The sequence below is a fragment of the Bison bison genome, unplaced genomic scaffold (genome assembly GCF_000754665.1).
Source record: "Bison bison bison isolate TAMUID 2011002044 unplaced genomic scaffold, Bison_UMD1.0 scf7180017864092, whole genome shotgun sequence".
Lineage (NCBI taxonomy): Eukaryota > Metazoa > Chordata > Mammalia > Artiodactyla > Bovidae > Bison > Bison bison.
The window spans coordinates 305,631-331,775 of NW_011494664.1; the positions used below are offsets into that span (position 1 = coordinate 305,631).

At 44.2% G+C, this 26,145-nt stretch overlaps 1 protein-coding gene across 5 annotated transcripts in view; it reads right to left on the bottom strand.

Moving 5' to 3' along the window:
* Positions 1–416: 416 nt before the first annotated feature.
* Positions 417–26,145, bottom strand: part of SEPT11 (septin 11) — a 138,035-nt gene continuing 112,306 nt past the window's right edge. For 3 of the 5 annotated variants that reach the window (XM_010838126.1, XM_010838125.1, XM_010838122.1), the window contains exons 5-10: positions 24,524–24,685; positions 21,946–22,042; positions 20,395–20,563; positions 11,747–11,879; positions 9,581–9,768; positions 1,947–6,063 (exon numbers count right to left, since the gene is read on the bottom strand). In XM_010838126.1, coding sequence (XP_010836428.1) covers positions 6,048–6,063; positions 9,581–9,768; positions 11,747–11,879; positions 20,395–20,563; positions 21,946–22,042; positions 24,524–24,685 — 765 coding nt within the window. In that variant the 3' untranslated portion in view covers positions 1,947–6,047. The other 2 variants (XM_010838124.1, XM_010838123.1) reach the window with 2 other exon arrangements.

The following is a 26,145-nucleotide window of genomic DNA, read 5'->3' on the forward strand; positions in this document are numbered from 1 at the left end:
AGCAAACTGCACGTTCATGCTTAAAATAGAAATGAGTTTGGAAATTGCACCTTGACTACAAAAATTGCCCCTAGGAGGTGACTGCTGACAAAACAACCTACCCCTGCATCCAGCCCGTCACAAACGAGTCAACATCAGAAGTCACTGACTCCACAGCCAGAAGTGTGTGTGTGTGTGTGTGGGTGTACTTGAAGCAATTTTCAGCATTTTTTTTTTCCTCATTTGGCAAACGTGGAGAAAGCCACCTGGCTGACTGGCAAACGTGCATGAGAACCATTGTTTACAACGCTCCTGTTGTCTGGGACAGGATATGTACTTGGGGGTTTGTTTCCATGGTCCAGGACACAAAAACTCTGGACATGTGGTAAAGAAGAGCTTCACAATAAATAAAAAGGCAAGCATGGGCCAGAAAGTTATTTTAACGTACCTTTAAATATAAATTGAGTCCCAGAGGCAGAAAAATCACCTACCCAACACTGGCACATTTTAAACATGATTAAGACTTGAAGGTCAAAATCCCAGTGACAGCACTGGGATTTGTTGCTGTATTTGAGATGAGGAGAGCATCTTAAACACAATTCTGTGGCTTAAATGTCACTTAACTTTCCCCTTGAGCTTAAAATTGGCATAATTTTGATACCAAAACTAAGTCTGAATAACCAATACATAAAAACAAACTGGCTAAGTAGAAAAAAAAATTTTTTTTTCCAAAACAGAATCCCAAACCCCAAAAACTTATATATAGGATGCAGGTAACAGAAAGAGTCAAATAAAACAACAGTGGTTCCTGAATTTAAAGGAAGGATGCCCACTTCTCTCTCTCAAGAGGCAGACGATCAGCTGAAAAATAAAAATATTGTATCAATAGAACACTCCAAATTTAAAACTTGCAGCCATCTTTGTTCATGCAATATCAAATGTTTAGAAAAATACCCCAAACTTCAAAACAACCCATCAAGCTACCAAGAGGAAGGAAACTGTTGCCCCAATCTTATGACCTGATGGATGGTTGAGGGTCCTGATGGGACTGTTCAGAAGGTCGCTCATGGGACAGAGGTCTGGAGTTTACACGAGATCAAGTTTGTGGACCCTCAGACTAGGGTCCATGCTGTCTTCAGTCCATGAGTTCTTGGGTCAGCAGCTTCAAGAACGTGACAGCTAAGCAAGATCCCAACACATGGCTACTTTGGGTTTTGGCCCAAGTTCTCTGTTTCACTCAATTTCCTTTTAAGGAGTATTATTAAGTATTACTGTTTTTGGTGACGATAAGTCATTTTAGTAACCACTATGGGCAGTGGTTTGTAAACAGACATTGACAAATACAAACAGCAGTGCAATATTTGACCCAGACTTTAAAAAAACAGGAGGCGATGGTGGAAATGAGGTAACTCTTCCCCAACACGTGTGAACAGACAGCTCCTGCTCTTCTAATGCTCTATGTCCATTAGGAGAGAGTAGGGCTTGTCAACAGGATGGTTACATAAAGAAGAAGCTACAGAAGAGAAAAAAGAAAGGTTCAGATTCAAAGTTGATTCTTAAAAGGCTTTAAAATAAAAAAAAGGAGCTTCTCTACAACAAACTGAAGGAACAGTGGTGTGTCAGTAAAAGGATGATCAATCGAGGTGGGGAGCAACAGCAGTAGAGCTGGCACCAGAGGCCGAGGAAGAAGAGGCTGCCTTGGATGGGGCGGTGGGGTGCTAATCAGGGTAGAAGGGGATGGGAATGGAGGACAAAGGGTGGCAGAGACGGTGTATGAAGTACAGAATACCACGTGGCAAGCGTCTTGGAGGAGCTGGTGCTGCCCAGATGGTAGCATTTCAAGTCCAGACAAAGCAGGAAAGCATGAGACACTTCCTTCCCTATTTCTTTTATCCAGTATTATAAACGTGTACATTTGTATATCAAACAGTGACTAAAAAGAACTCACAAAAGGGCACACAATGTTTGGGTAAAAATATATTTTCCCCCACTTTATGTTCTTGGCACTAGTGATATGCATAGATTACCTGTCCACCACGCTCCTACCTCCACAGATACCAAATGACCGAGCCAGTTTGCTACGGGATTACTTTCATACTTGAAAAAAATGATATGCTTCACACCAATACAATTGTTTTAGTTTTTTAAAAAAGACAAGTGTCTAACATGCAGTTTACATATATGACAATTCTGCATTAACACTGAAAGGAGATTACACAAGTTTTAAAAAACACATTGGTTATTTTCCAACAGCAAAATGACAGTGATCTACAACTACAGTTTAAGGCATATCAGCATATTTTAAAATTAAGGAATAGACAAAGTTCTAATGCTGTTCACAGCTTAATCTTCCATTTATTTAAAAAATTCCCTTCATACCTACATACAATCTAGACTTTACGTCAATTCCCCCTAAAGAGTCATCACATACGTATCCTGTCAATGGAACCAAGACTTCTGGAAGTTGAGACTTGACAACTTCAGACACTTGCAAATGGCAAAGCAAAGGGATCTCAATGCACAGTTTTGGTAGGACCACACAGAGACAGTATGACATGAGTTGGTAACAGCTGAAAACCTGATTCAACAGTCTGTATTATGAAACACCGATGGATATGTCAAGCAAGTGAGGAAACCAAGTCTGTCTGTTTGAGGTGCACAAGATATGAGGTGTTATTGCTGGTGAGATCACAAAGCAGAGAAGGAAGATGAGTAACCTGTGCCCAACATTCTGTTAAATGTTCCCCTGGTTAAGGTGTCCTTTCTGGACAAAACCTTCACCAATTAATAAAGAGCCTAAGCTGGGAAAAGGTCGTCTCTCAACTGCCTGTAAATTCGCATAAGTGCTTTTCCATCACATCCTTCTTGAAACTGTTATAGGTATCTAAAGTCCAGAAGAAGCAAAAGCATGGTCATAATGGTTGAACAAAAGATCTGGGGAAGGGCCAGCAAGAGCTGTCTTGGCAAAAAAAAAAAAAAAAAGGTGATCCCTGGTCGTAGTTAGCACAAGGGAAAGATCATTAAACCAGGATCACCAAAAAACTAAGCAGTCATAAAGGCAGTGTAATATGAAAAAAACTTTCTCTTGTTTTTCTCTAGTGGAAGGTAGTAGTTTCTCATTCTAGCTTTACTTACACAGTCAGAACCAAGGACCCTCTGGGACTTCCCTGGGGGTCCAGTGGTTAAGACTTCACACTCTCATTGCTGAGGACTCAGGTTCAATCCCTGGTCAGGAAACTGAAGTCCTGCAGATCACATGGCACAAGTAAAAATAACAACAAAAGAGAACCAAGGACCTTCTGTAATATCCAATGAACCCACAACACTATGTAGAACACAGACTGGGATTGATAATTTCTGACTTCCACACTGACACCAAGGAAAAGTCAAATCTCTGTGTTTCTTGTGAAAAAGAGAGAAATGTGAGCCATTTAAAATACAGTTTTCTTTCTTTTAAAAAAAGAAAACAAAGGCTACTCCAACCAATACCTCCCTACCCCCATCCAGGAAAAAAAAAATAATTCCACCTATCCCATTTGTTTCTCTAAAAAGCCAAAAAGATCTCAAAGGTTTCTTACTACTGTACTTACATGCAAAGGCGAAAGCACATCCAATTAGATTTGAGGGTATCATTTACTCCGTGCAGAGCCAAGGACTACTGTGAAAAAAGGCACAGATACAGAAAGAAGAGAGGGCAGCAATAACAAACCAAACAGGGCTGGGGAGCAGGGGCAGAAAAAAGTTCAGAAGCAACGCAGTTAAAAAAAAAAAAAAGCTTTTATACGTTTCTTTTGACTTTTTATTCCCTGACTCTCCATGATTTGTTTTTCTGTGAAAAATTTAATGGGGGGAAAAAATCAATCAACAATCTTGGAATCAAAAAGTCAGCTGGATGCCTTTCGCGGTTGGGCTCACTTTAAAAAGGCTTTAGCGATGCATGTAAAATGGTCATTTTCAAGGGATGCATTCTTAGGATTTGGAAGTGTATTTCCTGTTACAAGGCACAAAAATGAGCACACAAGCAATGACTGAAACAAGCATACAGCACTAGTATTCAAGCTTCTGTCTGGTGCACAGCGTCTGAGCAAATTCAGCCCACGGTTAGAATCAGCATGCCACCTGATGTCTGGCTGCTGCACAGCTAGCTTCAGACTAGAATCATTCAAAAACAAAAGCAGAAACACTGATCCAGGAGCTTCTAAAGCCTGTCTTTATACCTCTATTGCTGCTTCTGGTTTGCAGTTTCTATCCCAGCCGAGTTTGAGCTTCCATGAAAACTGATTCCTTGCTTTGCCTAATTAAGCCTAAATCAGTTCATGGAAGCCCATTCCTTCTTTCCCTAAGAGTTGAGGATAAAGAGAAGGTTGAAAATGTACTGAAATCAACTAGAGACTATTTAAATTTTTTTTTAAAAAGTGTGTATGTGTGTTCTGTTCACTTTATGTATGACTTAATGAAGACCCTTCACCAGGGGATCTTCCTGACCCAGCGATTGAACTTGGGTCTCCTGAATTACAGGTGGATCCTTTACCATCTGAGCCACTAGAGAAGCCCATCTAATGGATGACTAGGGAGGGCCAAAAGGAAAACGCAGGGGTGAAGGGTCAGATTCATAAGAAATGTTATTCTTTCAAGTAAGAAGTTGGAGACTATGGAGTCAGAAGCTGGGAGTGTTTGTTTTTATGGGGGTGGGGGGGAGGATAACTAAAAAACTGAAAGGATAAGCTTCAAGAAGGAAAAGTATAGAAAAGAAATTAGGTATGCTCCTTTCCATACAAATCTGGAATATGTAGTCTATGTCCTGAAATGTGACTAATTCCTAATTCTTGTTGATGGGACAATGGGTCTTAAACGTAGAGGGCAGGTTGAGCGAGTCTTGGTGAGGCCATTCCTTCAAGACAACTGGATTTGAAAGATCAGATGTTCTATTCCTTCATCCCTCTTTTGGCCAAATATCAAAATATGCAAGGAAATTGGGATGTGAAGTTGGATTTCTGCTTTCTTGACTCATGGGTTTGTGTTATGTCCCTTCCCATTTCTATCTTAAAATGACAAAATCTCCTCAAACTTGTGCTGCAAGATGATACAGTTTATAACAAATTTTCTATTTTAAGTATTTCTGGAAAATTTCTCCTCGGAATTATTGAAAAATGTTACTCAAAGCACTGATATCCTGGAATCAGTCATTAGGCCCTCGCCCTCAGCCTACAGAGAGCAGATTTAGGTGTGTTTATGAAAAGATGGGGTATTGTTAGTAGCAAACAGGTTGCAGAAAGCCCATTAATTTTAGTAGAAGACTCTTCTACTAAGAACGTTGTATGATCAGCCTTGGAGAGGGCTATCTGTGAGAGGGCCAAGGCTGCCCTGACACAAGTAAATATAATCACTGATTTCTTATTACAGGCCAACTTGGCTAGGACTTAAGATAGGGGTTCAGACATGTTTTTAAAGCCATAAGAGGAGACAAACCAGTCTGAACAGATCCACAATCCAGGCCAAATAATGTTATTATAGTAATAATTTTAAAAAATCCATGCAAGGGTAAAAGTCAGGTAAAGCTTACCCACCGTTCTGCCTACATACAAAGCTACCTTGGTTTGGGGCAGGTGAGGAGAAGCAGCAGAAGGCGTTCAGAGCCTTTCCATCATGGAGATGAATAATCAAGAAAAGCAAGTTGTCGGGGCTATTCAGGTTTACAGTTCAGCTGCTGAGGTGATGAGAAGTTTTCCTGTCAGACGTACATGGAGGAATTTAGCCTCCTTCCCTTGGTCCCAAACAACACTCGAGTCACAGGACAGGCATGCTTGCTGCCGCCACTCTGAACAGGCATAAACGGCAAGTCATTTGCGTTTCCAGAAACAAAGTCCCACTGCACATAGCTTTTGCTGTGACTCCCTTGTTCTATCATTTTCCACCCCCCAACAACATTCAGCAAAATGAGTTAATAGTTATATGGTGTCTGGGGAAGGGGGAAAAATAAAAATAAAAAAATAAAAGGACACAGATGGCAGAGATACAATATTACTGCAAAAGCAGGTGAATGCGGACCATCCTTGGCTTGCCAGGCTTTATGTGAAGCTTGCACTGCAAGTTAAAAAACAAAACAAAAAAGTTAGAAATAATAATAAATTAAAAGAAGGAAAATTAGGAGCGCCAGCACCAGCATTCGGTGATGGTGAATGCTCATGCAATGATTATGGAATCGACAGAAATTAAAACCAAAAATTTGAGTAAGCTATATACTACATGACAAGCAAAAGCAAAATTTTAATACTGAATTAAAGAACACATGGTTAGTTTCCATTTGCAGGTCATTCAGAATTCATGAGTGACTTCTTGAAACCATTACATGTTCTACTGGGAAGATTTGCAGTTTGATTTTTCATTTTCTCAAATAACACAAAACCTTGATCTATTCAATTTGGGCATCACAGCAGTACTGAATAGGAGCTGAAAATTCCATTTCTGAGCTGCTAGAGTCAGAGAATAAATAAATATACAATAAATGTCTTTGAACAAATAATTTGGCAGTTGGAATATAGTGGATGGAGGACATGCTATTGATCTATTTGGGAGGGGGAAAAAAAGGACGATCATTATATGGTTACAGCTATAGCAATGCCAGGAGCCTTCCCCCTCTTAGGTATAAAGCAACACCAAGTTCAAGATCCACACGTCTAGTTTTAGGCAAACCCAAAACATGCAACTTCATTCCTTAGCAAGAATCAAAATATGTTTTAAAAAAGAAAAAAAAATGAGTGGATGATTCTGTAAACTGTCATTATCAGATGCCAGGTATAGTTTTAAAATGAGATTTTAAAACTTTCTTTTTGGAATGGATGCGTCTTTAAACCCCCAAACTGCCGGCTGGCAAAGTTTTCAGAAAAGATGAACACTGTCTACTGAACAACTTACCCTCGGGCACTCCCACCACTGAGGTGTAGCCGCGAGCAAGGAAAGTGACTTGGTGGCCAGAGATGGCAGGAGGTGGGGTCCAGTTAAAGGCAGTACCAGGGTTAGTTCTACCTTGTCTGTAATCTTAGGACATGTTATGTGCTCTCATGCCACTACAGGTCAGGGAGGAAGTACAAAGCCTTACCTACGTTAAAGAGGGAGCGTGTCATTAGAATAGAAAAAAACAAAGAATTTCAAACTATTAGAAAAACTTAGTTAAGCTCTGAGGTGGAAGCATAGCAGGTGAATAAACACGCATCTCTTTTTACATTTTATCCCTCGAACAGCTCCCATGCTCTTCCTCCAGCTACACAAGGAGGAAAGAGCCTCCCATGTATTTTCAAAGTACTGTTCTAGTTCCCCTGGTCACTGTCTGTCTGTGGTCCTCTCTAACCAAAACTCTCCACTGGCAGTAAGAGAAGTAATTTTTTTTTCCCACTTTGACACTTCCGGCCTCCAACTGGCAATTGCTTTCACTGTTCAAATGGGAAAGTGAGCTTAAGTTCCTAGAAGAAGTTACCAAAAAGTTCGTGCTGTTGTCAGGCACAAAATCTGGTGACTCTTACACACCAAATTAAGTCTAACCCTATTAATAATAACTGAGAATGTATAAATAAGGCTAAAATAGAATTCACACACACTTCACATAAACTTGAAAAGCATTATAAATTTCTAAGGCCCAAGGCTGGGAAGAAAATAACCTAAAACGTTCTAAAGGATAAGAAAAACCTCCTTACATGGAGAAGTCTGTTATTAGAGAGACTGTTGAAAATGGAGGCACAATGCTGATCAGCTCTTGGAATATTTATTGCTTAAAGGCACATCCAGTATAAATGAGATATCCTTGGAACACTGCTGGTCTTTTATAAACATTTTTAGTCCTAAAACATGTACCTTTATGCACTTTGTGCTTCAGGGTAAGAAAACTTGACTTTGGGTTTCCTAAAACATGAGTCAGCAGCTTTTTTCTATTTCGTTCATGCCTATAGATGTGTGTACACACACACACACACACATACACACACACACACACACACAACCTATTTTTATCCTGGGTTGGTTTGGATCAACAAGGGTATGATGCCAAATGGCTTTCGTTGTGTCTTCCCTAAAGGAATCACCAATCTCTGACTGCATGGGGATCGTCACCATTAGTGACCGACACTGCCCCCAACGTGTAGAGCGACTACAAAGCGCATTCTTCAACTGGATTATAATCTAGGCAGCTGTCACTCAGAATTAATACAGCATGACTCAATTTTCAGCCCCTGGAGTCCTTCGATCGCTTGGGTCTGTACCAACCCCATTCAACACCACAGCTCACCTACACTGACTACCTTCTATTGCTTAGAAAATCTGCTTGCTCCCCTGCTCCCTTCACACATTGCTTGCTGGCTCAGAGCTTGGAAAGTCAAGGTCTGCAGAGGAGAACTGCAAACTCTCTGCATGTCACTGGAGCAGTGCATGTTGGTTTCTACCACAGACAACATAACAGTATTCCTTGCGGGGGCAGGTCTGCACACTGACCAAGATGAACACCTCACTGCCGTGCTCACTGTCCACTGATCAGACCTGACGACTGCGCAGGCTCCAGCCTGTCTGCCATATTACATCTAAGAACGTAATTTTCTGCCTGCTCCAGTACCAACATTTTTAGTGTTTACTTAGTTGTCAGCCTCTCCCCTGGCACCTTAGCATCTGAGGGTGGAGAGCAAGAATCCTGAAACATGCTCTGAGTTGGCTCCTCACTGCCCTCAGAGGGTCATGTATTAAACAAAGAGGGTGGCACCCATGGGCTCACCACCCGGCCACCACTAAGGTTTTCTTCTAAGGTAACTTACTGACCACTGTGCTTACTGTCAGACCAACAGTAATTGTCATAAAACGGCACCCTTGAGTCTTTCAGGTGATTTCCATAAAGCTTCAAATTACAGGAGAATTTCAAGGCAGGCCCAAACCCCCCACTGGCTTCAGGCCACTGCTGCTGCAATATCATAGGGAGTGATAACTCAGGAGCAGAGTCTGACCCCTCAGCACATTAAATCAAGGCTATATTAAAAAGAAATTTCTTTGTGTGTGTGGATACAGGTATGTCTTGAGAGCTGGTGGAAGTGTCTTAATAGGATGGGCATTTTGATTTCATTTTCACAATAAAACAATTCATCATCTTGTTCAGAGGAAAACTAGTGGCCACTGGCAGTTCTTCTGAATCTTTCATTTTGGGAACAAGACGGTCAATGACTGGCTTCTCAAGCCTTACAAGAGAGAATAGAAAAATAATTCTAACAATCATAATTTTAGGATGCTCTTTCATCCAGAGCCAGGAGGATTGTCTCCAGAGAGTAGTGAAGAGAAACACACTGTCTTCTCGAGAGTCCTAGTATTGGTGCAGAAGATGCTACTGGAGACGACAGGTGGCTCCAGTCCTGATTGCTTGATCGTGTGGTCAAGTTTTAGACATGAGTGTTTGTGTACCCTTTAGATATACTTTAAAAACCTTTATCGTCTCCCCTGCACTGTAGAGAAAATACTTGCTTTTATCTTTCTGGTAACAGACCAGTTTCCAGTCTGCAAATGGGAAAAGTAGAGACATGCAAGAGGAATAAACTGTTAGAGAGCCCCGCTGCGTGGGGGTGACACCGCTTACTTTTTCTTATCCTTGTCTTTCTTGGTTTGCTGGGCCCCAGACTGTTGGGCCTGGGATTGGAGCAACTGGGCGGCTGCCTTCTTCTTCTGGAAATTGTTCACCTCCTCCTCCAGCTCCTTCTTCTTGTCTTCCACTTTCTTCTTCTCTTCTTGGTGTGTCCGCTTGAGGAGGTCGAATTTCTCGTGGAGCTGAAAAGGAGAGGAGGAGAACAAGCTTGAGGGAAGGGCTGGGATGCTTGCTGGTCTAAGGCTGCTTGCATATGTTCAGAAACACACACGTGGTGCTGCCTGTGGTCCAGTTCCCAGAGGGGATCTGGATCTAGGGCTGAACCAGGCAGAGGTCTGAAGAGCATCCTGTGGAGCCCTGTGCTCTATTGAGACTTGGATCCCTTAGGACTAAGAGAAATCTCTATGCAGTTTTTCGGATAACAGAATACAGTCATCGTAAAAAGCATAAAGAAGAAAATTAAAATCATCCATGCTCCTAGTAAGAAACTTACCTAATGATAAGAGTAGTTCTTTTCAAAATAGATAATACATATTTACTTGGAGACTTATATAAAGACTACAGATAGACGTATACAGACTATTCAAATAAAAAGAACATGTAGAGAAATTTCTGAACCTTGACAAACTAAATTTAGAAAAATAACACAATGCAGAAACAAAAACAGGGGGAGAGGGAAGAAGGGCGGGTGGGGAGGCAGGAAGAGAAAGGGAAGGAGGGACGGAGGGAAACGTCCTCACTGAATGATTCTAGATTTTTTACCCAGCATTCACTTGATACTTAAAGCCAACAGCAAATAAGGCTCAACTTTCCTTTCTCTGCAGCAAAACTATGTTGAGTACTTAGCTATTAAGTAAACTCTAGGTTTTTCATTATCTACCATCAAGGCAAACCTATGTCTTTCTCTCAGTGGGATAAGTGTTACTCAGAAATCCATGAGGCCCGATTCCAATTGATGTCCATACAAACAGACTCATAAATTTTAATGTACCTCAGTTTATCTTTTAACAGGAGAAAATGAGTAATATTCATTAAGCTATATCAGCTAAAGAATTGGGTCATTTTAAAATCTGAACAGAATTGATTCCTTCATTCTAAACTCTGAAAACTCTTACTGTATTGAAAATATTACTTAAGATGAAAACAAATTACTCATTACCATGTGAAATAATTCATATGTCTGAAAATGTTCAGTTATTTATTTTACAATATACTATGCATACATTTAGCAGTATATTTAGGGTATTATGTATAAGAAACAAATACAAATAAAAAGGATACATTTACATTTAATTAAGTGATCTTAAAAGCTTCCACACTACATTAATCTGCTGCTGCTACTGCTGCTAAGTCACTTCAGTTGTGTCCGACTCTGTGTGACCCTATAGACGGCAGCCCACCAGGCTCCCCTATCCCTGGGATTCTCCAGGCAAGAACACTGGAGTGGGTTGCCATTTCCTTCTCCAATGCAGGAAAGTGAAAAGTGAAAGTGAAGTCACTCAGTCGTGTCCGACTCTTAGCGACCCCATGCAGCCTACCAGGCTCCTCCGTCCATGGGATTTTCCAGGCAAGAGTACTGGAGTGGGGTGCCATTGCCTTCTCCAACATTAATCTAATGGCAACTAAATTAAGTTCTTGGTTTAATTTAAATAATAGGGGCATATATGTTTATATAATCAAATATATGTTTATCTGTGCAGTTTTAGGCAGATTTTGTGTGCTTAAACTATTTTAAAGTGGTAATGATTTAGTGTGTGTGCTTAATTATTAGAAAGAACTTCCATATCAAAAGTGATAGACCAAAAGCTCTAATTTGTATTTTAAGAAACTTCTCAAAATAAAACTAATATAATCAATAAATACTGCTTAAAAATTTTTTTTAAAGAAATAAAAAAGAAATCCAGAAAGCAGTTACCCTGGCCTGGAACTACAAGGGCTTTGGGATCAGGCCTAGAGATGTAAGATCTAGCTTTAGTCTTGGCTTTGCTGCTAAGTTGGTATGTGACTGCATAAACCCCTTAATCTTTAGGACACTCAGTGTTGCCATCTGTGAAACAGGAATGAGACTGGCTGTCCTGCTCTTCACACCAGGCTGGTAGGCCACTCCTCTGATAGAATACACGTGGCAAGTGCTTATCTCCTCTGTCTCCCCTGGCTCACCTCTTTCTCCGCCTCTTTAAGTTCAGCTTCTTTCTCCTTCACTCTCATGACAAACATCTGTCTCATCTCTTCTTCTTTCTTCTGAAGTTCTCCCAGAAATTCATTCCTTTTGGCTTCATATGTCTCCTGAAGACTACTCAAAAGCCACAAACCAAGGACAGTGTTGTGAAGTTGCATGATAAGACATTTCAGTTCAAACAATTTCTACCCAACTGCTTCCTCAAAATAGATAAGGCTGCCACTTACCACGTTCAGGGACACATAAAATGGCACCATCTTTTTTTAATTATGTGAGGATCAGAAAGACAAGTGTATAGGAACCAGAGATGTGGCAGTAAGCACAGAATAGCACTAATGCTGATGTTGTTTAGTCGCTACTCTTTTGGGACCCCATGGACTGTAGCCCACCAGGCTCCTCTCTCCATGGGATCTCCCAGGTAAGAATACTGGAGCGGTTGCCATCTCCTTCTCCAGGGGATCTTCGCCATTCAGGGATCAAACCCGAGTCTCTTACACGGGAAGGTGGATTCTTTACCACTGAGCCACTAGGGAAGCCCCTAGCACTAATGGGATGCCTCTTACTGCCCAGGCTGTCTGCTGTGTATATTCACACAGGGTCAGCCTGGGCGGGCCGGTGTCTCCCAGATGAGTACCAGGTGGACACTGAAGACATGATTAGAATTTTAGAAGGTTAGAGGGCGTGTGGGGAGAGACGTGCATTGGCACTGGAGCCAGACAGAGCCATCAGAGCTGGTTTGGGGTTCACAGCAGTTTACTGACTGGTCTGAGGAAGGGCACAGCCTCGAAGCTCAATGTTGTCTACATAAATGTGAATACAATGCCTTCCAGGGATATGATTATGGGAGGTGAATGTGGGCAGACCGAGAAAAGCATCTGACATAACATTAGTGCTGGATAAATGTCATCTCCCCCACTCAGCTCCCTCCAACCCCCCCAGTTTAGAAAACAGACTCAGTGAACCATTTAAAGAGACAATAGTATATCTAAAGATATTATAGAAAATTACTACTCTTTAAGTGATATTATGAATTGTAAATAGAGCAGGGAGGAGTTTTACTTTTATTTTAAACCTCATCCACCTCCTGACTGTCTGCAGAACTTAGGGCCCAATATTTTAAAGCAAATGCCATGGACTCAGTTTCACCTCCAAATCAGAACAAATATATTTACAGAAAAAGCACCGTTGGTGACACAACTTAGAAAAACAGACACCCACACCCACTCACACAGAGAAACATTTGTGGGTAAATTACTATTTCTAGCTCTCCCTTGAACTATCCCTAGAACAAGAGTTGTTACAGTAACACAGGTCTGCAGAGCTGTCCACCTTTACCCAGGGACCACTTTCATCCATAGAGCTGGTTCCAAAATGCAGAGCAGCTGCGGATGACCCCAGGCTCCATGTGGAGCCACCCCAGCATTCACACTTGTCCATGCAGAAGGAGGAAAAGGACATGCAAGTTCGGGTGGCCCCCCCCCACCCTTGCAGGGGAATAGCAACATACTTACAAATATCTTAATTAGGTTTGTTTCTATTTCTATAATCAGTGCTCTTACTGGCCGCTGAAAAAATCAGTTCTCCTGCCCTCAAGTGTATCAACACTACCTACCCAGTAATGGACAATTAGCAGTCTCAAGTTTCTGGAGGTATATTTGGCTTTCAAATTATCTTAGAACACAAAAGCAAGTGTAGCCAACATTAGTGCTGGCTAACAATAGCAATATTTGGACTTGACATTTAAACTCTACAGCCACAGATACAGAGAAATGCATGGGATAATAAAGGTACAAAATAATTTAGAAATTTGATTTTGTTTGCTAGCTTCCAGTAAACTCTTCAACAGCATTACTTGGGTCAGAATTGCCAAAGGCAGAGGATAACCTGTCCCTGCTATTAAATTTTGGGAGGGAACCCAGTTTTTGTTGATTTTAAGATAATGAATATGTCTCCCTTTCCTAACAAGCAGTGGAACACCCACTGGGTTTGCCAAAAAGTTTCATTTGGGTTTTTCTGTTAAGATGTTAGGAAAAAAACCCAAATGAACCTGTTGGCCAAGCCAATATTATAGAAACACTATCAAGAAACATGACCCAGAATGTGTTTCAAAGACCACTAATTTCAAGAAATCTTCAAAAGAAGGGATCCCAGGTTGAAAGAACAAAAGGAAGGTGCAATGTGTGACCCTGACCTCTCTTTAGGAGAGCCCCAGAGTGCAGGGGCTCCCAAGACCTGCAGCACGTCAGCACTGCCTGGGTAGGTTTTATTGGACTTTTCTAAACTCCACTCCTGGAGATGCTGTCTCAGGATGTCCGACAAAGGCAAAGCAATCTGTACTTCTTAAATGCTTCCAGGTGACTGGACAGTAACTAGTATGCCAACCAAGGCTTAAGTGCTCTGAAAAGGCCTTTAGTTTCCAAACAAAACAAAAACCTGTTTAAACTGATTAACTTAGAGCTCTCCAAATCTGTTTCATCATGGAAAGTTTTGTTAAGTGACCCACAGAGAGAATCTCCTTTGGGTAACACTACTAGGAATTCTGAGAACTCTCAAAATGACTCTGCCTTCGCCAGTCCCATACACAGCCTAGCCTAGGCTCCCGTTTTGGGAAATCCATTTTCAAACTGAGTCATGACCCAGTCGAGGGACTTAACCCATCTGTTAAAAAGTTTAGAGACTAGGACAAAAAAAAAAAAAAAAATGCAGTGCAAACACGAACAGCAGATATTGTTTCGTGCAATGTGTATACTGGATCATGATGTAGAACGTATTTCATAGTCAAGTTTGCGGCCCCAAGTTGGAAAACGCGTATCCCAGAGAAAGGATAGAGTGATGCTGCTGCAGCCAGATGATCTGAACACTGGCTGCTTATGAGACGGCTGCATCCGGGGACAGGAAGCGGCTCTGGAGCTCTGACACTGGAGATGACAAGCAACATGCTGGAAAGAGAAACCCCACTCCAAGGAGTCCAGTGCAGTAAGTTTCTTAGATATGCATTCACAGATGACACTCCCCAGGCACGTGCAGAAATCCATGTGTGAACGAGAGACACTGGACAGCCTCCCCAATGCCTCCAGCCAGTGAACCCCAGTCTAGAAGGAACTGGCCCTATAGTATATCCACTCAGACACCTAAGGGGATGACACCTTTTGCAATTTTTAGCTCTTCCAACTTCATTTGTAATTGTACTTACTAATACACTTTTCCAAGGGAGAAGTGAACAATATTTTCATGAGGCTTTAAGCCAGCCTGAAACACAGGCTTTTCTCTTCTCATTTCCTCTCAACAGGTCTGAGTAGAAGATGGCTCTGCCCACGGAGGTCAAGGCAAAGGAGAACAAGCACTGACACTCCGGCCCATCCTTCACTCAGGGTAAGTCATGCAGCGCGGCTCTCCCCGTCAGGTCTCGTGGACCACCAGGGGAGGGCAGGCTGGAGTCCCACACGTCACCGCGGTTAGTGGAGGAATGTACACACGAAAATGCGTCATCCTCACAACCACACTGGGAAGTGGGTATTATTAGCACCACACGTTTCATAGATGGAGAAACTCAGACACAGAGGAGCTCAGTAATCTGTGCAGGTCACACAATGAAGAAATGACGGAGCTGGGACAGGCGCCTCGGCCACCTAGCTCAGGTGGGAGCTCACCTCCCACGGCCGGAGAAGCAAGGCTTTGGTGCTCCTAAAAACAAAGACGTCTCAGGGGACTGCAAACTGTGGACCTCGAGAGAAGGGCAGTAACGCAGCACTATATAGGACCTGACAGGCAGAGCGCAGGAGAGGGTGGTGTTTGGAGGCGTGCAGGAGAGCTGGGAAGAGGGCAGTGGCGTCCAGGAGACGAGCAGCAGAGACAAGACCCATCCCCTCGTCTGTGAACAGCCCGCACCCACTTCTTCCCCAAATGCCAGCCAGAAGGGGGCCCGGGTATGAGGGACCTGAGTCCTGGGAAGGCACGGGTGCTCTGGCTGGAGTGAAGCATGAGCTCCAAGGCTGCAGGGCAGCAGGTGGGAAAGATGCGGACCAGAACAAGCAGGAAGGGACTTTCCGGGTGGTCTCCAGGCTCCCAGTGCAGGGGGCCTGGGTTCGATCCCTGGTCAGGGAACTAGATCCCACAAGCTGCAACCAAGACCTGGTGCAGCCAAAATAAACATTTAAAAACAGAAAAAGCAGGTTGACACCTGGAGATGTGTATGCATAGTGACAGAGAGAAAGAGTCTGCCACAAGACAAAAGAGACAATACTCTGAATGCAGGCAGGTTGAAGGACAGTACTGGGCACAGACTTGGCTTCTGTGCCTGGGACTCACTTCCAAGGCTCAAATGTGGCCTGTCCCTGAACTCACCTGGCTCCTGGTTTGGTGTAATACTCAGGGGAGCCGCCACTCATGAGCCTCGGCTTTACAGACCTCTCTCTATTTTATGAACGCGTGGTATAAACACAAGTGGCGCCCAGAGGGGAGGGTGGCCTTCACTGTACCCCTGAGAAGGAATTCTCTACTTTGAGAACATAAAAGCCCGGAGTCCTTCACTGATACTCCTCCAACCTCACCCTAAATGCACAGGGAAGAAATGTCTTCTCTGAGCATCCAGGCGTGATGACTTTGATGGTGAAATCCCAGGAAATCCCTCAGATTAACTGTGGCTTTTGCTTTTCCTTAACTGTGTCATCGTTCACGCAGTGAACCCTCAGGGTCAGGCCCACAGGAAGTGCCCAGGAGGCTGGAAACTCCTCTAGGAGAGAGGCTGGGCTCTTTGTAAAGTGGTGGTTTCCAAGGAAAGGAAAACCAAGTTCATTTCGCCTTACAACCTGCCAAGACTTGTGATTCAGAGTTGACTTTTACATTCCAAGGATCTTGCCTGCACCTAGAGGGCCACCTGAGGTTGAGTGAGTGGGTCTCCAAGAGGAGAAACTGCTTCCAGGGTTCCCAGGAACTGAGGTGATGGGAGATGTTTATTTATAGAAGGTCTACTTCTGTTTCTTATTTTCTTATACAGGGAAGAGAGTAAAGGTTTTGGTGATACAGATATATTGGGTTGGCCCAAAAGTTCACTGGGGTTTCCATACCATCTTACATAAAAACCCAAACGTTTTGGCCAACCCAATATTATATATTTCCTGCTTTTTTGTCCTCAAAAAGGAACCCTCAGGCCAGTAGAAATGGAACCAAATGGGGAAGGGGAGATGTGTGAATAAAACATGTTCTCTCCAAGTCTCAAGGACCTCCACCGCCGGACTGGGAGGCCGAAGCAGTGGGCTGGATCCCGCTCTGCCAGGAACAGCCTGCTGGACCCACCCAGCAATGCTCCTCATGGTGGGCACTACCCTGGCCTTGCAGGAGAAACTGTCGTTCAAATGCAGAGATCGGGGCAGCAGCAGGAAACCCTCACCATCCAGGGGCCTGCATTACAGACTCCAAATTCCAGAGTTGAAAAGAACACAGCTGTGCCGAACGCTTAACATTTGGGGATGTAAACTACCTCTAACACACTTAAGAAACAGTCACATGCAGTCTAACTTCTGCAGGCAGCTCACTAGCTCCAGGTGATGATGATCTAGTAGTCTGCTGCTGCTGCTAAGTCATGTCAGTTGTGTCCGACTCTGTGCAACCCCATAGACGGAAGCCCACCAGGCTCCTCTGTCCCTGGGATTCTCCAGGCAAGAACACTGGAGTGGGTTGCCATTTCCTTCTCCAATGCATGAGAGTGAAAAGTGAAACTGAGGTCGCTCAGTCGTGTCCGACTCTTAGCAACCCCATGGACTGTAGCCTACCAGGCTCCTCCGTCCATGGGATTTCCCAGGCAAGAGTACTGGAAGGGGGTGCCATTGCCTTTTCCCGATCTAGTAGTCTAGGGGCTGCCAAATTAGAGCCTGAGAGGGAAATCTGGCCCCTCCTGTCTTTCTAACTACAGTTTTATTGGAACACAGCTGAGAAGTGGAATATTTCCTGCCATATCAGAAAACATGGATGTCACAGTCATCAGCCATTACAGTCCTTCAAGGTGAGCTGGTGAGCCCTGAGGGAGCTCAGGAAGGAGAATACCTGGGATCTAGCAGCCATTGGACTGCAGCCACTCCCCGCCGTGAGCCCCAAGGGAGCTCCGGCTGTGAAAACCACAGGATACTGGCCTGGGATGGCCAAAATGCAAATGAGAGGGACGACTTCAGTGAGTCCAGACTCCTGCATCTTCCCACACATAGAGAAGCACTAAATTCCTTCACTTAGGTTACCTAGTTTTCTTTAATTAACAATGATCACTGCCATCTATGGGGTCGCACAGAGTCGGACATGACTGAAGCGACTTAGCAGCAGCAGCAGCAGTTCAGACCACCTGCCCTTTGTGGCAAAACTTCTATATAACCTGATGGATCCTCCCCTCATCTCCTCAGAGCAGTTCTCTCAGGGTTACTTGAGATGCTGTCTCCTGGGCTTGAAGTCCCACCAAACATTAAAACATAACCCTCCACTTTTAGGATGGGAATATCTTTTTTAGAGCCACGCAGCCACACCTGTTCTTTTCGTTAGGGCTTCTGGCTGCTTTCATCCTCTAAGGGTGGAACTGAACGACTGGGGCAGAGACTGCACTGCTCATAGAATCCACCGCATTGATGTCCTTGGGGGCACATTCTGGAAAAAGTACTCCTACCAGATCTTACTATCCCCGGATCCAGCCCAGTTCCTCATTTTACAGATAAAGAACCTGAAGCCCAGACAAGTTAAGAAGTCCAGTGGTAGCAGGACCAAGACTTGAATCCAGACTGATGCCCCCTCACCCTTCAGCGCTGTCTGGGTTTGAATGAGAGTGGAGGCACATGGGTCCCATTGTTCTGTGGTTCCTTCTGTTCCATGTCTATGTGGGTGGCGGGGCGGGGAGGGATGAGGAAAGAAAACCTCTATGAAAAAATAAAGATGGCCTCTGCCACTATCAACTACCATTTTCCTCCAGCTTAATAAGCAGGACTGTGTTGAGGTTATTTTGGGGTCAAGTTTCTATCAGCTGAACCTGTATACACAAAAAGGGATCCTCTACGCTGCCTCAGAAAGCACATTCCCGTGGTGGAAGACGGTCACTTTCACAAGCCCCCAGGGCAAGACTAAATGGTGCAAACCTGGCTAAAAGTGAACATCTTGGTTAGAAGCCCTTTGTCTGGGGTCTCCACTCATTCTTGCAGGATACACAGGAGCACTCTACCAGGAAACCATCCCAGATCTCACAAAACTATCTCTAAAGCGATTCCAAGAAAATAACCTCCTCCCATCCTAAAGGCAGCTCAGATCCCAGGGACAGTCTGCCACACGGCACGCAGGCTGCCTCGGGCATATTTTGGGAGGTAAATGTGTGGCCAGCGGCTCCTAGACATCCAAGTGTGAGTTAGAGGTCAGCCACAAAAGCAAAGGAAAACAGTCTTTTCCAATGAACTGTAGCCCCCAATTGGTACAGCCATAGAACAGACACCTCGTATCACCTCAACTCAAATCCCCATTAAGAAACTACAAGAGGGACTTCCCTGGTGGTCCAATGGCTGAGAGTCCACCTGCCAGTGCAGGGGACACAGGTTCCATCCCTGGTCTGGGACGATCCCACATGTCTCAGGCCAACAGGTCCTGAACCTGTTCAGGCAACTACTGAACCGGAGCGCCCCAAGCGCTGAAGCCCGTGCGCCTAGGGCCCACGCTCCAAAACAGGAGAAGGCACCGAAAGGAGAAGCCCGTGAACTGCAACTCAAGGGCGGACCTCGCGCAACACAACTAGAGAAAGCCGGTGTGCAGGAACAAAGACCCAGCACAGCCATAAGTAAGTAAATACGTATTTAAAAAGAAAAGAAACTGTATGAGTTTAGTATGGAAAAGTGATTCTCTCCTGTACCAGGAGGTGGCGAATCTAGCCCAGCAGCCCACCTTCCTCTGCCTGGCTGACCCTTCCCCACCACTGGGTTCTCACCGGGCCTGGCCTTTGCTGGGCCACTAACTCTCTGGCTCACAAAACCTGGGATGCAGAAGTGCATGGGGTTGCAAAGAAGCAGACATGACTTAGTGACTGAACAACAACAACAAAACTCTGCATTGATCTCCACACTCTCCCCTTCACATTTTTCCTCTTCATCTCCATCCATCAACGGTGTGGGGAAATACATAACAGACATTCTGTAAGTTATTCCCTTTCCTACTCACTCGTGTTCTTAGAACTGTATGGATTCACTGAAATCTAGTAAGAGCACTGCCAAAATAGGACTGCTGGCAAGGTTCAACCTTAAATCTGTCTGGCAAAAATGAACAGGGCCAACTGTAATGAGCAGCAACACCTTTATAAATGCCTGAACCAGGTCCTATGCTTCTGTGAGTGTAACAGGGTTCAAAACTCATGCCCATCACTTCCAACTTGGGCAGGTTGTGGTGCCTTCGCTTCCTCGACTGTAAAATGAGGATGCAGGAATGACATCAGGAACATCAGTTGCTCGAGGTGATACAGACAAAGTGGTACTGCAATGCCTGGCAATACGTGCTGTTAATCTGCCCTCGCCTGACCCCCTCCCGCTTGGATATCTCAATCCAGTGAGTGTTTCTGTGATGTACCAGCACATCCCAGAGACTGCTGCCTGGGGGAGCTGATTGCTAGGTGCCCGCATACCTGAAGGGCTTGCTGTCAGGGTCAGTGTCCTTGAAGCCCATCTCCTCGAGCTTACAGCGCCGATACAGTTCATAATGGCGGGTGTGAGTCTGTTCTCGTAAATCTTCCATGTTCACACGGATCAGCATCTCTCGGAGTTTCACAAAGTCACAGTGGTTTTCATTCTCCACTGTGAGAGATGGGGAAGAAGGCAGGGAGGGTTCTCAGCAGCCATGTCATTAAGATCTGAAGTGATGCTTCTGAGATGTTGTTACCATGGCTACTGAAACCTCTGAGGTCTCAAGGTCACCCGAGGATCCTCTACTGGATCCTCCTTCCACCCTTAACATAGACAGGATTTCTGACATCGGTGATGACTGTGACTGATGATGAGGGTGACCGCTGAGTGCATACTGACTGCTGAGTGCAAGGCACCCTAGGAGGAGCTCTGCAAATACTGTCTCGACTCTAACAATTCTGCCAAGTAGGCTACGGGACTCCTGCCCCCCAGATGCAGAGCATGGTTCTGATGAGCAGGCTGACCTCCCAGACAGATGGAGCAGAGTCTACATCCAGACCTTGTCACATCTGGCAATTTCTACCCCTCCATGCTGTCAGGACCTGTACAAGGCAGCTTTTATGTACCACCTCCTTTAATTTTACCAACAATTTGTTGCTGTTGTTGTTCAGTCACTAAGTCGTGTCCGACTCTTTGCAACCCCATGGACTACAGTACACCAGGCTCTCCTGTCCTTCACCATCTCCTGGATTTTGCTCAGATTCATGTCAATTGAGTCAGTGATGCCATCTAACCATCTCATCCTCTGCCACCCCCTTCTCCTTTCCATCAATAACATGAAGAACGTCTTCTTATTGCAAAGAATTTAGGAAGATTCATAAACACTAGAATTTTCCTAAACATCTCAAAGGTACTGTGGTTTCTCAGTTCTCATAGATTTGCTGCCTTTATTCAGAACAAGAGGACTGATATATCTTAAACTGATGAAGGAACTTTCTTTCTGCAGCCACCCTACTTAATCCATAGCATTGGATAACCTCCTTCACAACACACAAGGGCAGGCAACAGAATCAGAGACGTCGCCCAACAAAGTGACACAGGAAAAAATATCTTCAGGTTAGAGACTGTGGTCATGTCCCCAAGTGCCAATTACAGGTCACTTATTCTCATAATTCTCAGATACTGACTGAGAAAACATTTCATTAGAAGACAATTTTTCAGGAGCTAATGGAGAAACAAGTATCATGTTTGCAAGAAACTGTTTGCAGCTTTCTGATACTTGGCTGATGAAACTGGTTCAAACTCCCAGGGAAGAACTCTTCGCTCAGGAATTTATAGTAAATTCCCCACACCACCCAGCATTCCTGACGGGCTGCCTCGTGGGCACAAAGCCTCTGCAGACACTTCTCTCTGTTGTGTACTGGCCTCCCCATTTCTTTCCTTCCTCCACGACTGCCAGCGGCCCCCTTCCATCCACCCATGTCGAGTTCCCACATGGTCACTCTGGGGGTGACAGCTGAGGAGCGCCTTTGCTGTGATGCCCACATACATACCCTGCACCACACCCCAGGGGTACTGCCTGGCCTTCGCCATCTTGTTGCCGATCTTCACCTCTTCGGTGCTGCCGACCACCGCAAAAGGGAGGTGGACCTGCCAGCAACAGAAGACAGAGTGGTTACCCTCCCCAAGCAGCAAAGATGGGCCCCCCATGCTTCCACACGCCCCCTCCTCCCGCAGGCGTCTCCTTGGGGCAAGAGGAAAGGCGGAGTGAGGGCAGACGAGGGAGGGGGCTCAACAGCCCAGTGGGGGTAGGTGTCATGGATCCGACCCTCCTGCAACCAGCTCCTGAAGCTCTGACATGGGCTAGACTCCGGGGCAGATGGGAGTCTTTGCAATTATATGTATGGTAAGTGAGGGAACTCCAGTGTCTGACAGTAGCCACTGATCTATGCTCATCTATGTGATTAAGAGCACTTGATGTGAGGCTGATTAAGAATAAATTTTTAATTTTATTTATTTCTAATTCAATTACACTTAAAAGGAAGCAGTGTGAAACAGTTTTTCCTTAATTACAACTTTATGGTTTTTGTAGGACTGCACTTCACTTGGCATCAAATTCAAATCTTCTAAAAAAAAAAAGAAGAGGAAGAAGCAGTTATGTCAATGTGGACGTAGACATGAAGGAAAATTACTCTTTTTGGTACTTTTTTCACACTTAAAAACTTTGAAGTATGAGAGGAGTAAGTTAGGCAGGTGTCCAAGTTGGGATGTATGTAACTGTGAAATGTACATTCGGGAACTCCCTGGTGGTCCAGTGGTTAGGACTCTGAGCTTTCATTGCCATGGCCTGGGTTCAATCCCTGGTCAGGAAACTAAGATCCTGCAAGACTTGCAGTGCAGGCAAAAAAAGACAAAAAAAAAAGAAAGAAATACACACACACACACAGAAATGAAATTTTTGACATATTAGGTTAAATAAGTTCTTAAATTTATCTTCTTACTTTTTAAAAATGTGGCTACTGGAAAATTTTAAATTCCTTGTGTGGCTCATATTTTATTTCTATTGATCAGCGTTGCTTTTGACAGGTGATCACTGCACAAAATTCAATTGAGAAAATTACTGGCTCAGGCTTTGCCCCCAGACTCACCTTGAGCAGAGCTGCTATATAAGATACCAGGCTGTACCACGCTCTGTGCCACGTTGGTTTATTTGGTAACTATGGCTACATTCTGGGGCGAAAACAGTGATTCCATATTTTTCCTATTGGCAGGTAAGAATAACATTTGAAATGGCTGATCTTGGATTTATTGCTGATAAATAATAAATCAGTAATTATTTACCGATTTACTGCTCCCCGATGCAGGGTCCTTCTGCTACAGATAAACTGAGAAAGATGATGCTTTTAAAGCCGGATCCTCTCCCACAGAGAGCCTGGCAGAACCCTTGGCCCAGGCTGCCCAAGTGCTATTCTGTCTGGTGCTCATGGTACTTATATTTTCCAGTTGATTTCTCACTGTGGACGAAGGGAAGAAAGCACATCTTCTTCCCCAGCATCTGGAACTGCAGAGTGTTCCCTAGAGTTGGGGCAGCAGGACCCTTGCAGCCCACACTATGATGTCGCGACCTAGGAAACCACCTGCTCCATCGGCGCTGAGGGACAGAAGCCGCCACTGGCCCCTAGGATAACCTTCTTTCACATGCTCTCGTGGCCGTTTCCCAGGAAGCATCTCTCTTGGGTTTCGTCCAGGGACTCCAGACCCTTTACTATCCTGGCCACAGCAGCACGACAGCCAGAGGGGCTCACACAACTCAGGGTAAGCAGACCCGGGTGAAGCAGAGCTGGGCTGCCTCTGCAGCAATGAGATCCTTCAGTGTTAAAGGCAATGCTTTCCAGAGAAGGAAAACATTCTATTCCCTTCCAAAGTCCTGATCATGGTGGGGATGACTAGAGGGATTGATAATAGCCCTATCCAGAGAAGTCCATATGCTGAACAGAAGGAGGAAGAAGCAATTCTGAGGAATTACTCTCATCTCCTAATTACGACGGCAAACAGCACAAATCGGGTTGAAATTTCGGTTAGGTTGAAATCTCAGTGTTACTATTCACGAGATGGCTCTCACCAAATCATTTAATTTTCTAGCTAAGCTTCAGTATGATTTTCTTTACATAAAATGTCCAGAAGAGGCAAATCTACAGAGACAGGAATGTACAGACTGGTAGTTGTCAATGTCTGTATATGCAGATGTGCTAAGTCCCTTCAGTCGTGTTCAACTCTTTGCAACACTATGGACTGTAGCCCACCAGGCTCCTCTGTCCATGGGATTTTTCCAGGCAAGAATACTGGAGTGGGTTGCCATGCCCTCCTCTAGGGGATCTTCCCAACCCAGGGATCAAACCCGAGTCTCTTATGTCTCCCGCACTGGCAGACAGGTTCTTTACCACTAGCGCCACCTGAGAAGCACCCACCAATGGCTGGGATGGTTAGAAGGCTGACATCTAGAAGGTACACGGTTTCTCTCTGGGGTGATGGAAATGTTCTAAAATTGATTGTGGTGATGGTCACACAATTCTGTCAATACTAAAAACCACTGCGCCATCATCACGGGATGGTCCTTACATGAGGACTTACACTCATCGTTGCGTTAATCTCTGCCACCGTTTCTTCATCTGTAGGGAACTGATAGATCTGGACCCCGTTGCTGACTAGTTCACTCATGATCTTACTCTTGAATTTGTGCAATTCGTTCTTGGCAATGGTGTCCGCTTTTGCAATTATTGGAATGATGTTCACCTGTAAACCAAACACAGCCATTTTTATTTAATTCCAACATGAAAAACAGACAAATGAATAAAATACAGAAAACACAGAAATGGAAATTGTACAACTTCACTTAGAAAATATAGAGACGATATTGAAAATTGCACTTTCGACCTAGATGCAAAATTCAGAAGATATTCGATAACCTTTTAATTCCATCTCTGAACACTTTACTTCCTCCCATCTGGCACTGAAAGAAAGCATCCTTGTAATTTCCTCTTCTGTGCCACCTCATTCTTCCTTACCGTGTAAAAGGAAGTGTTACTCTATAACAAAGAAGCCTATTCTTTGAGTAACCAGCCACTCCTCTGTGACTCCTCCCAGCTACATTAGGAGCTTGATTTTTGCATGTTTCTAACAGTCTAATACCAAGGTTTTTGGTAGTTAGAATAGTGGAACATTCAGCTCTATGAGGAGAGCATCCTTTCTTTCTTCTGATGACCTGAAAATTGCTAGGAACAGGGAACCTAAGCATTAACCAAAACAAAAATGGTTTCACCTACTTTTAAATTTTTCAAAATCACATCAACTAATTCTCTTGAGAACCAGCTTCTATCAGATTACTTTGTGCCAGAATGAGACCTAGTGCCAAAGACAAAACTCGCTTTCAGAGCATCGGATACAGAGAGCTCGGGATTTGACAGCAAAGGCAGAAAGCCCGGGACAAGGCCTGAGGACCCTCCAGCTCAAGCCCTAAAGCCCAGGGTGGGCCACTCTTCTCCTAGCTTGCCCTGACACTGTCCATAAGGCACATTTTTTGAAATTCACTTTTAAAGAATAACTTCCTTCCACTCCCTGTTTGGTACAAAGGTTTCACTAAGATGCTATTGACATCTGATACCGAAGCCAGGTCAGTTGAAAAGGGAACAGAAAGTGGTCCCAGCCAGAGAAAAGAGAGACTTCTGGGAGGTTTTCTGGGTCATGTCTGCATTCCTTTGCTTCTCCTTTTATCCCAAGAGCCAAATCAAAAATCCCTGATAAACCAGAATGAGATGATCCACTGATGGAAAAAACCTCTTCTTCCCTATTCCTTTACCCACTCCTAACCTTATCACGCGTGGGCTCCCTCCAGCAAGTTGGAGGCTGAGGCAGACATCACTGAGGGCTGGTGAATGTCTGAATCAGGACCTGGGCAACAAACTCCTCCCTGTTTTTCATATTGGCTAACTTTTGTGCACATTTGGTATTCGGTTAACACCAACATGCACAAAATGGCAGAGGGTCATACTTTCCTGGCCAATTTGATGAGAGTAGACAGAGGAACCAAGCAAATTTAGATTTAAAATCTCTTCTTCTTCAGAAGAAGGTGCCTGGAAATCTTTTCTGAAATTATATGTTTGCCTTAATTCTTCACTTCACTAGTACCAACAAACCTTTGACAACATCATTTTCAAATTCTCTCCAGCATTACTCTACAATAATATTAATCCTTT